This window comes from Aptenodytes patagonicus, chromosome 2, assembly GCF_965638725.1.
Source record: "Aptenodytes patagonicus chromosome 2, bAptPat1.pri.cur, whole genome shotgun sequence".
In the NCBI taxonomy this organism is placed as follows: Eukaryota; Metazoa; Chordata; class Aves; order Sphenisciformes; family Spheniscidae; genus Aptenodytes; species Aptenodytes patagonicus.
Window position 1 is genome coordinate 32,373,297 of NC_134950.1, and position 12,311 is coordinate 32,385,607.

Genomic DNA, 12,311 nt, shown 5'->3' on the forward strand with positions numbered 1-12,311 from the left:
ACCTGGTGTCAGTTCCAGCCCAGCTCACAGTGACTGCAGATATACGAGCTTGTGTCTAACTTCGGAAGCTTTGAAAAACCCTCTTTATTTAGCAGCAGCATCTACCCTGAATAGCAAATATCCACACATTAGTGTAAAAATATTTTTATTTATCTTCAGAATTTGATAATCAGCATAGTCATTACAATGTTAAAAAAAGAGATCAGGGTGACTACAAATTGTCCATAGCTGTAGTTTTAGCACTGAAAAGGCCTTTGATTCACATAAAACAAAAGCATATTAGCAGGGGATATCTGCTCACCGAGGAGACTTTCAGAAAGATAATACTCTGGCGTGGCTTTTTAGAAACCTCAGATGTACAAAAAAATTATCCCAAAGCTCTATAAATAAAGCCAAATAAAACCCTTTGTCCTTTCTGTGTGGTCTGAAACAATAAGGACATAAGGGAAAGGACAAGGACAAGGAATGGCAAAATGATTTGGAATAAATAATGATAAAAGAAATATTTCTACCAATGATGAGTAATTAGTCTATGAAATTTAGAATCACAAATGACAGATGTGCCCACTGGACTTTGGAAGGGGTGTATAAAGCTTTAGCATTATTTTTTTGATTGCATATTATCAGTAGAGTTTCATTACTAAGGATATTAATCGACCACTGTGAAGGTAACCTCAGGAAAAAAGTTTAATTTATAGTTGCAACGATCGCACTACTTTTCACTCTCAGGACGTCACCAAGGAGAGCATCACAGCAACGGAAATCTGGAGGGCAGAGCCCCACACTCGTCCTCCACAGAGAAAGTGGCTTCTCAGTGTAATGTGGATACCAACGCCTTTCCCAGCAGCGTTGGAGTGAGAGGGACTGAACTGCTGCTCTTCGTGTTGAGCAAAGCCTTGTCGTAAGGTGTTAGGAATATGTGTAGCCTGTTTACCAGATCAGGGTTCCCAAAGGACTTCATCCTGGGGCGACAAGGACTTAGGTGTGAAATAGATCCCCAGGGCACTGTTGATGAAGGCTAGCTTTTGCCAAAAAAGCACAAGTCTCCTCACACCTGCACGCAGCGGGAAGAGATAGGCTCTCTGGGGTGTCGCTCAAGCATCAGCTTCCAGTTCTGACTCACCTTTCAGAAAAGACCTCCTCTTTCACGGACTGTGGAAGAACCTAGGGAAAAACCATTTGGAAGCTAAAGCTAGCTTTTACTATTATCCCATTGCCACTGCCAACACACTAAGTTTGCCAAGTGTGTTGACGACATGACTCGTGTTCAAAAGATCTGAGAAAATTGTTGCCTCTGGCACCTCAGGCAACCATGCAGGACCGGCAGGTATTCTCCAGTTTGCTCTTCTAGACTTGAAAAGCCTCATGGTATTTGGGTTTACGTCCTTGATTCCTTCTCAAGGTATGATCTTACATTTCTAACATCTAGGCCAGAGAAAATCTATAAGGAGGTAAGAAATTACATTGCAGTTCCCTGATTCTTTCCTATGCTTCTGCCACAAGACAGTTTCTGGTACTGATTCTGGCACTTTTTCTTTTATGTGCAGCTTAACTTGATACTGATCTAGCTATGTGAAGGAAAGGAAGAATTAATCATCCGATTCTTAAATTTGCCATTTCCAGTAAATACTTTGAAATTCATTTGAGAAGTGGATTTTGAAGACAAGTTCTATAAAGCCCCACCTAGAAAAAAAGACTTTAAAAACTCCATGAAAATAATTATCGTTTCTTTTATTTGTGCAAGTGATTTGAACCACTCAGATTCACCAGTAATGAAAAGACAATTCAGTGAATCTGTGCAAGAACTGTGTTTGAGACGATAACAAATTCACTGGCTTTGCACGCTGACCGTGCTGTTTTTACAGTAAGGCTGGTCTTTGATTCCTCGCTGAAAAAGGGTGGAGGGGTCAAAAGAAACAGAGAAGTAGTGCCTGAGGAAGGCACTTCCCTAAGGAAGGAACCTGCTGCCTTGCCTCCTGCCTGTCCTCTGCACTTCCTGCAGGGATTGCCAGTCTGAGTTGTGAAAACCTGCCCATGAAGGACTCGTCTTTCCCAGGCTTTGCTCCTATTGACCGAGCATTCCCTTCACAAACAGGTCTGCTGGTCCACTTTTCCAGCTATTTTGTCTTAAAAGAAATGTTCTTTTCACATGTAAGCAAGTCAAACTTGCCTCATCCAGTGAAGCACAACGCGGAGATCTCCTTTAATACGCCATTAACCTCTGCTGGCAACACTGCCAGTACGTAGGAGACCGACCGCTTTAAGTCAAGCACAGTCTCTACGCTCGCCTTAACTCTGCTTTCAAGTACCACTTTGAAACTTAGTGAGACATGACCAAAACGGGTCGGCAACTCCTTTGCCCTCACACCTCTAACATCTATCCCTGGGCACAGCCTTAGTTTTGTAAAATCTTGAGAAGGCCAGCTCAACGTAAAGACGATTTGTTGTTAAGTTAAAGACGATCAGAAGCAAAGTAGCACCTCCAACCATTCATGCTGCTCTGTCCCAACATTTCTCAGCGTAGAGAGCGAGGTTGAGTGGGAAGAAGAGAACAAGTAGTGGTCTACCAGCAGCAAAGCACCTTGGCTGCTTGAAGCTACTGCAAGCTCTTGGCAGACAATATAAAAGGCTCAGAAGAGTGGCTCAGGCCTTCCAGGGGGGAAAGGTGAGACTGGATGAAATCAAATAGTACCAGGAAGGAAAAAGGCTATTACGCCAGGAGAAGGGAGGGGAGGGAAGTGCAGCTGGGAGAGGCACTGCTGATAGGTGACCTGTCAGTCTGAAGGTGACTCCAAACCACCCAGTGGAGAAGCAGGGCCCAGCATCCAGGGAAACTGGTCGCACGTGTAGTTGATGAGGTGGGCAGTAAGCCAGCAATTCTTAAACTGCAAGGGGTGCGTACACCTGCACAGGGAGAGTACACATGCAGAAGATACATTTGGGAGCAAAAGTCTTGAGAACTGTTGAATACAGTCCAAGGATATTTAATTTTTTTTTTTTTTTTGGCTTCCTTATACCATATAAACTCCGTGGTCATTCAAAATTCATATGTAGTAGATGTGAAGAATTAGGAAAAGCCAACCAAAACTAATACTTTCTTCCACATCCAACAGGGCAAATACTTGCAGGTAAGTTTCTGAAATTCGTAGATGACACCCTTTGCTGTTCACAAACAGCAAAGATGTATTAGATTGCGACATTTTCAAAATAATTGAGATTTAAAGCATCTTCCACTCCTCAAGTGGGGTGTGCACAGCAATACTGTATTGCACCCAGTCTTTCCTACAATATGTAGCACAAAATTGCCCAAATTGAGATCCCCACAAATAACAAAGAACAGAATTTGCACTGGTATGCATGAACTACCTCTGATAGCATGTTTCTACTTGTTTCTACCTTGCAAGAAAGGCATCAGGACATTGCGATTTTGTACTTATTTGGGCCAGCTAGTCGTTAAAACTTGCTGTGGAAATGTTCACTAACACTGCTGCTCCCAGTTCAAATCTTTATTAAAGATACCGTTATCTTTTTCTAAAAACAATGCTGCAGATATTTAAAAAGGGAGCACCCTGACCAGCTAGTGTTAACTGAATGGCACATTCATCTGTTTCAGGACCATTTTCCTTACGCATTGACAAGAACTTCTAAATAAACAGGTATTTGTACAATAAACAGGTCTAAGATTATTCTAATCATTGTTGTAAATCTCCAGGTATTAGAGATCTAGACATTTTAATGTCATCACCTGCTATCAGACACCCTACATGGACGTGGCGGTCGTATTTAGTTAATCCTAGTGTTTTTAGGGCCTGTTCCGGTTCCTTTTATATTTAGGCAAGCACCTACATTTTTGGTGTGGTATAGTAATCAGGATTAGTGGGCTAGAGAATAATAACATGCAAAGTCAATGCTCACCCAGCCCCGCTTTGTTCTGCATGACTGACCTTAATACCCTCTACACCCACAGCCCTAGACTGTGCATGTCAGGAAGATGGCAGAGCAGCAGGTCGCTCGGCTTTGTCTCAATCAGACAGCAGCAGAAACTGATACTGTATGAACAGCTTGCAGCAAAGTTACCTAAATGCTTAGAGAAGAAACTCATTACAGATTGTTTTTAACGTACTTGAAAAATAAATTTGTACCTTTATCTACATGGTACAGGGAGCGCAATTTTCTACATATTAGCATAATAATCACCAGAGGAGTACCTCCTTGCCCATATTGCTCGTTTCTATCACTTCAGTATCTTGTTGTCTTGAGAACGCACACTTTTAGCTTTATTTTTCTGTCCTGTATGTTTTCCTTTATACCTTACATATTCAAATCCTAGTCATTACTTCTTTTTCATGCACAAAACATATCAGTTTTACCACTGCAGGTTGCAGCTACTAGCACACACAGCAAAAGCAGCATCAGCTAACACCTCATCCACTGAATTGCCAGTCACGTCTCAACGGCTAGGTTACAGGCCTTTGGCCTAACCTAAGCAAAAAGGCTGGGCATCTCTGGGTTAAAATGAAAGCACCTAGTAAGAGCGTGTCTTTACAAAGCAGGATGCCTATCCATGTGAGTAAAGAAAAAAAAAAAGTAAGAGTGCTTTTGAGCATACGAATACATGATAACCGGGAAATGAATAATTCTGCAGTGTTTTTCCACTTGAACAATTCTCACTTTCCCTGTAAGGCTTCTTCAGGTAAAGTCATTGTCATGGTTTAACCCCAGCCGGCAACTAAGCCCCACACAGCCGCTCACTCACTCCACCCCAGTGGGATGGGGGAGAGAATCAGAGGGTAAAAGTGAGAAATCTTGTGGATTGAGATAAAGACAGTTTAACAGGTAAAGCAAAAGCCACACACACAAGCAAAGCAAAACAAGGAATTCATTCACTCCTTCCCATCAGCAGGCAGGTGTTCAGCCATCTCCAGGAAAGCAGGGCTCCATCACGTGTAATGGTTACCTGGGAAGACAAACGCCATCACTCCGAACGTCCCCCCCTTCCTTCTTCTTCCCCCAGCTTTATATTGCTGAGCATGACGTCACATGGTATGGAATATCCCCTTGGTCAGTTGGGGTCAGCTGTCCCAGCCATGTCCCCTCCCAGCTTCTTGTGCACCCCCAGCCTACTCGCTGGTGGGGTGGGGCGAGAAGCAGAAAAGGCCTTGGCTCTGTGTAAGCACTGCTCAGCAACAACGAAAACATCCCCGTATTATCAACACTGTTTCCAGCACAAATCCAAAACACAGCCCCATACTAGCTACTATGAAGAAAATTAACTGTACCCCAGCAAAACCGACACAGTCATGCTATACGATGTTCTTCTAACGTGGGGCGGAGAAACCCAAACTGTCCTTTGAACAGCCTTATTTCTATTTGGTCCACTCTCTAGGATACTCTTCTAGCTTGACAGGATTTAAAATCCTCTCAAAGTTTCAGATGTTCTCATAATTCCTCCACTAGAAGGGAGCTCAGTAGCAGGTTCAGGAGCTCAGCACTCTGAAATCACTCAGAAGAGTTGGTGGCCTAATAAAAAAAAAAAAAGGATAACAGACTGCAGAGGAGGTATTCATCCCCGACTAAGTCGTTCACATCTACCGTTCCCATGTCTAAATTTCATTGACCCATCTGCCCGAATCATCTTATCTCACTCTTTTCTATTTGTTGCAAACACATGGAGGAGGCCACCATAAAAGATCATCAAACATCTTTAGCATGGCTCTGCTTCTCCAACATAAGAGATCACCTTGACTTCAGCATCCTGGCGAAGAAGTTGCAAAGAACTACCTTGACAGTGCTATTTAAAACAATGTTGCTTTCGGAAAGGACAGTGGCCATTTAAAATCACGGCAAAAGTAAGGTAAAACTAGTTTCAGATTTGTGCCCTAAATCTGCTGCCAAATTAACTTTGGAAATATGTGTATTACAATTTTACCGAAATCGGGCATCTGACTAACAACAGGTGGAACTAATGCCCCTCAATAGTACTGCATCTGCAATTCTCAAAACTGGAACTTTAATTACATTTTCATTATGAATTGAACTCGAACAAAAGTGATGCACATGAAATACACGTGCAGTTGACACCTTCACCTGCACAGCCTGAGGAGAGATCAACCCCCCCAAACCCACAGAGCTTTGCAATACAGATGAGACACCTAAGCACTTACTTTAATAAATAATAGGGTTGGACATAGGGCTATAAACACCAAATAAAGCTCTCCCTTTGATCTTTATAAAATATTTAATGAAATCTCCCAAAAGTGACAAAAATATTACAAAACTGAACTTCAAAGATAGCCCTTTTCTCCAACTAGCAAAAAAACCTAACTTACCATTCCCTTTGACCTAAACTTAGCTACTTTTATGCAGCATGAGTAGCTCTACTGTGTGTTCATAGTCCCATTACCTTGTTACTTTAATTGCTGAACTAAATTTACATTTAGCAAATTTCACACTTTCTTGAAAAAGAGAGGAAGAAAATGGCAGGGATTTAGCAGCAGATGTATTATAAACATAGTATTACAAAATCCACTCTCTATTTGCAGCTTGCTGTCCCTCAGCAAAGTCAATGATGAATACTTTCAAAGTTTTCTTCAAATTTTTGTATTTAATAATTTTCAAAAATAATAACCACTCTACTAATATTTTGCATTCCACTGTACAGAAGTTTTGTAGGAAATAATGTCCAAAGAGATGTCTTCACTGTAATATTAATTTAATGGCTAATGTGCATTATTCACATTTATATGCAAATACATGTGGTACTAGTCCAACATGCAGACGACTGAGAGGCAGCTGCTTAGAGAGACACATGCATGCATCTTAAGCCACTCTGACCCACTGGTGTTAGAAGATTTGTTGATCCACTATGGTTTCCTTCAGGTGAAGACAGGCAACATTTAAATGGTTCATTCTGCTGCATGTTAAACTGGTCAGTGTTTTGGCCATCTCTCTCTTTCAGATTTTGTTGCATAGGAGAAAAACCTTCTGTGCAGCCTGCTGTTTTTAACACATGTAAAATGCAAACACAGTTGTTTTTCTGTTCTTCAGGGACTCTTCTTCTTGCTTTTCTGTTCTTCCTTAAGCTCTTTTGCATTGCATCTGGACCGCAATGCTGTTAACATTTCTATTGTCGTCAAGTTGGCTCCCTTCATTATCAATCGCTCTCCATCAGCTGTAAAGGGGAAAAATTTTTAAGAAGTCACAAAGTCTAAGTCACAATTACTTTAGTGTGCAGTTCTGGTTTGTATATATAAGTCCAAATACCCTGTTCATCTTGTTGGATTAGAAAGTACTCCACTTACCAAGGACTCTGATTATGCACCACCAACAAACAAACATATTAAACTGCACACAATACACATGTAATTTTCAGCTTTTTCAATAATGCAATCAGAAATGAAACATTTGTCTAGATATACCTATAGTAAGAACACATATTTGATGAGAATGGCTCATACTATGCCCTCAAAGTCATCTAACAGAAGGCACAGAAGGCACTGGAAGGCATAATTTCCACACATGGCTCAGCATTTTAGCAGCATGTTGTCTATGGTCCGTTTAACTTACTTCTTTAGCCAAAACAATGAATTGGTTTACACAATCTGGTGGTTATAATGTAAAAAAAAAATAGAGAGCACTAGGATTTCTAAAATTCTGAAATAAATTATTTTAAAACGGGGAGGAGGCAGTAGAAGTTAAGTATTGTACCTAAGTTAATTATTTATTTTTGCACGATATGCAAATACAAAAGCCATACTCAAACCCATATAATGCAATACCATGCATGGCATCCAAGTTCCAGCCCCATGTTTGCCAACTACAAGGGCTGCAAACTCTTCACTTTTTGAAAATAATCAGCTCTTAGAAAACAAAGAGTTCAGAGCTGTAGCTCTTGGCATTAGCAAAATAAATTGTTTCGGTTTTATGCTGCAAAAACCAGTAAGCTTTACTGCTTAAGTCTTAATACATCACAGTTAGAGACAAGGATGGGAAAGACAGAGGCATGGGGGAGGGAGAAACAAGCAATGCCAGCACTGAAATAACTAGACTTTCCTAAGCAAAATCAAGTACATTCAACACTCCTGACATTTCTACCGATTCACTAAATATATGGAAGTTTAAAGAAAAGGGGGTAGCAAGAATCAAAAATAATGAAAACTTTAATGGGCTACATGACATATTGGTCCATTACAGCACAGCAGGAAAGAAGATGCAGCCAGAGAAAAGGACAAAAGCAGATTAGAGCCATCTGTTCACAGCCTAGAATCTGGGCCGCTTCCAGAACTGATGAAATTTCCACCATCAATTCCCTGCCTGCTCAAAGGAAACCAAGAAATTTGTTGTACATCAGTTGACCTCATTCTGCAAGTCCATCTGCACATGTACGGTCTTATCCATATGAGCAGCGCCTTCAAACTGCATAGTAAGTTACTCAGTTGCATAAGCAAATAAAGGTATTCAACTTTTCTGTCCTCAGGACTGAGATGCCTCCACCACAGGTAACATAAAAAAAATTACAGAAAGTGAACAGATTCTTACATCAAAACAGAGCTACACTTACTTCCCTGGAATTGTACCTGACTGCAAGGTCACACAAGCATGTCACTACAAAAGTAGACTCAACCCTAAAGTTAAGTCAGTTCTTTGATCTAAGATCCACCAGATCTAACTGTAGTACAAAGACATATATACACATTTATCTAGACATCAGGCTGTTAGTGACTCCCTCTTCCTTTTTTCCTCCCAGCTGCACAACATCTAGCTATGGACCGGAACCAAAAAAAAAGTAACCACAGTAAAAAAAAAAAAAAAATCATAGAGAAGACAATAACATCGTAACAACACAAACCCAGAAGGTCTTTTTTTTAAACAAGATTAAAAATTAGCTTCTTACCAAACATAACATCTACAAGTGGTTCAGACCCATCATGTCTCACATCAGCAGTCACTTCACAGTTTCTATTAGTGGCCTGGATTTTTTTGTGGTTTATACATCCAAGAAATTTTCTGAAAGTATATTTGAAAATATATTAAGTATGTTGTTGATAGGAATTATAGTAAGTATATTTCTAAAACTAATTTGAATATCTTGATATTGCTGGGCAACAAAAGTATAAACAAAATAGAATTTGTATTTACTAATTTCAGACAGGTACTTATCAGATAATCACTCTTAAAAATCCAAATGGATAGTCCTTATATGCTAACATGTAAAAAGCACACCAAAGAATTTTGCAAAAAATCAGTGTATGCACATTCCTCTCAGTTGGGTTAGTAACAACAATAAAAAAAAAAATCAAAGTCATTTTTCTTTATATACCGGTTGCTTGCCAATGTTCTATTGTTTGGGTTTGAGAGAGCATTTATTTATTTAACATCATTGGTCTCCTGCAGATTTCTGAAATGCATGACAACTACTTGACATTCTGGCGGCTTAAAGACATTCCAAGTTAAGTTGTGTTACTAAGTTCATTTCAAAAGTAGATGTGTCTGTAAAGCTATTGCAAAATGACATTTTACAATTGTTTGGTGCAGAACTTACATCACTCAAGAAGCATCACTACTTAGATTTCTCCAACAGTTAATTACCAAGATAGAGCAGCAGCTGTTGCCCCTTCTCTCCCCTATTACCAGCATTTGGACTAGTGATTACAGACCCTCACCTACAGGCTCAGCAACTGAGAGGGGCATCTCCCTGGGTGGTCTGGTAAAGCTAAATGCACATGCCTACATGCAAGGGTCTACGCTTAGGCACAGAGATCCTCCAAAAATCAGCACAGAATGAATGCTGTGTGCATCCTGGTAACATCATAAACAGAGCCCTTATGACAAACACAGCGTCTTCTCGTTCTGAAACGTTACGGTTCTGCCTAGAATAAGCTACAAAGCCCTGATAAATGCAAGCCTTCAAAGACCAAGATCATGAAAGTACAGCAGATGCAGAAGTTTGGGGAAAGGAGGTTCTTCTCCAGAGAGGGAAAAACAGATGCTGCCATTTCCCTCATGATTTGCTTCCAGGACATCTTCTTACTTTTGCTGGCTACAGTGACAGCAAGTCGCAGGACCCTGCAGTGACAGCAGTTTTAACGGCTTCGTTTTGCATCTGCCACTGCTGCGACCTGGGCAGCAGCCGGCTGGGTTGGCCTTCAGGAACCCTGCTCTTCAGGAACCCTGCTCTTCAGGAACCCTCCACACTTCCACGGGCGGAGGGGAGCAGGCCTGTGCCCCTCGCCGTGCCTGGGCTCTGCGGCAGGGCCGGGGAGACAGGCCCCGCTGCGGACACATATAACCCCAGCCTCTACCCCCACTAATAAATAAAATTAAAGGCAAAAAGTTCAGCCCTCACACCTGCCGTGAAACGCACAGAACCCACGGCCGGGCGTAGGAAGGGCATTGGGTGGTTTACAGATAGGAGAGCCCGGCCAAGGCCTCCCCGCCGGGCGCGGGTCCGAAGGCCAGAGCATGCCCAGGCCGCGGCGGGGCCGGGGCCGGGGCCGGCCCCCGCAGCCCCCTCACCTCGTGCTCTCCACGTTGGACTCGAAGGGGCAGAAACGAACCACGATACTCTTCACCGGCCGCAGCACCACGCTGATCTTGGACGCCATCTTCTTTCTGACCCCTACTACAGCTCCCAGCAGCCCCCTCATAGAGGCGGGAAATGGAGGCGGGCGTGCCGTCCGGCCCGCAGGCGCCTGGGAAATGTAGTCCGCGGCGGCCTCCCCCTCGGGGTGTTGTCAGCGCCCGCCGCGCCCCTCACGGCAGCCCTGCGGCCCGCCTTCCGCGGCCGGGGGGGCGGAAGGCCACGGGCACGGCAGCGTGGGGCCTGCGGCCCTGCGTGCCCTGCCTCTGCTCTTGGTGGGATGCCGGCTGCCTGCCCTACGAGCCTCATTTAACCACCCGAGGCGCTCGGGGCCGGGCTCATTCATGGTTGTGGAGGGAGAGGGACCGACTGACCAACCTGTCCCTGTGTCTGTCTAACACAGTAGATACAGTTAGGGGGAAAACAAGGTACGCTTTTGACATAAAATTGACATACAAGACCTCCTCTGGGCTCTGCAGCAGCAGTAGCAGGCCCTCGTGCCGTTAAGACTTGCATGCAGGAGGCAGAGGGCGTGGGGTAACACACGGGAAGCTACAGCATATAGTATCCATAAACTTAAGAAGCAAGGTTGGGTTTGTTCTCTTTATGTTACATCTGTCCCTATGACGTGACGGCTTTTGATGTCTTCCAGAAGTAGTTTATTTAATACAACTGAATAGACCAGGATAAATAAGGAGTAGCCAATACGGCTAAGGATAAATTAGAGGCTGTACTTTGCAATCTGTCAAGCAGAAGAGAGGCTTGTAAGAGGCAATGCCACTAGCAGTGAATCCCTTTTTTTTTCCTGAGGGGTTAGATAGAGCAGTTGCACACCTAGCCTTTAAACAAAGGGTTCTGGATGTTGGTGTGGTGGGTGTCAGCTGTGGATTTCCCACTAGATGGCAGAAACCTCCCTGATAAATGGCTGCAGCGGGCTCACGACTTCGTTCCGCTCAACAAGCACCGAGGTCTTAGCGAGGGTTAGGGATGGGATGGCATAAACCCAGTAACCATGGCATTTAAACACACGTTGTGAGTTGCTATGGAATATTCAACACAGACCCATTCTGATCTACAGGAACTGCATTAAATATCTAGCGTCCCTTGTAATGGGTAACCTATTTTTAGAAGCTTATCTTTGTTTATTGGAAGTCCTTTTTTAAAAAAAAATCACATAGTCATTGAGAAAATCATCCTCTTCGCTGAGATTTAGCCAAGAGAAATTAAGTAGCAAAAGTAAACACAGCGGAGTCAATACAGTTTTAATATTTAACGGGTTTTTTTCTTTTTTATATCATAGTCCTTCCCTTATGGGAAAAAATACATTTCTGTGAGATATCTTTTGAAAGACTCCACTGCAACCAATAAATGGCTGATTTAAATAGGAATTTTTCCTATTTAATAGGATCAGATACAGGACCAGGTAAAGAGAGTATTTTACATTTAGAAGGCAAAAGTAACTTACAAAATTTCAGCATATCTTTCTTCATTATAACGCAAAAAGCTTGCTGTATTCCTTTTAAAATCTGTAGCAAAATTTCCATTAGCTTCTATGGCAGCACTGAAGGAATAGAGCATCAGCAAAGGACTGGGGAAGAAAGGATGATCACTGATTTTTCCAAGGACTCCATTCTCCACACTGTTGGCACAATGGCACTTACTGACTTAAAATATGCATGGCAAAAACAGTTTTGTATTTGCTGTTATTGCATTTTGCTAGTAATTTATTATC

General features: G+C 42.4%; 1 protein-coding gene across 1 annotated transcript; it reads right to left on the reverse strand.

The window, feature by feature from the left end:
* Positions 1 to 6,219: 6,219 nt before the first annotated feature.
* Positions 6,220 to 10,647, reverse strand: MRPL53 (mitochondrial ribosomal protein L53). Its single transcript, XM_076329494.1, has 3 exons — positions 10,516 to 10,647; positions 8,894 to 9,006; positions 6,220 to 7,171 (listed from the first exon to the last, which is right to left on the reverse strand). Exons 1-3 carry the CDS (start codon positions 10,644 to 10,646, stop codon positions 7,044 to 7,046), a joined length of 372 nt encoding a protein of 123 aa, XP_076185609.1. The 5' UTR covers position 10,647; the 3' UTR covers positions 6,220 to 7,043.
* Between the last annotated feature and the right edge of the window lie 1,664 nt (positions 10,648 to 12,311).

Coding starts and splice junctions, on each gene's coding strand:
- MRPL53 (XM_076329494.1), bottom strand. CDS start 10,646: ATGAGGGGGCTGCTGGGAGCTGTAGTAGGGGTCAGAAAGAAGATGGCG. Junction 9,007..10,515: donor TCCAACGTGGAGAGCACGAG/GTGAGGGGGCTG, acceptor ATATACTTTCAG/AAAATTTCTTGGATGTATAA. Junction 7,172..8,893: donor ACTTGTAGATGTTATGTTTG/GTAAGAAGCTAA, acceptor TCCCCTTTACAG/CTGATGGAGAGCGATTGATA.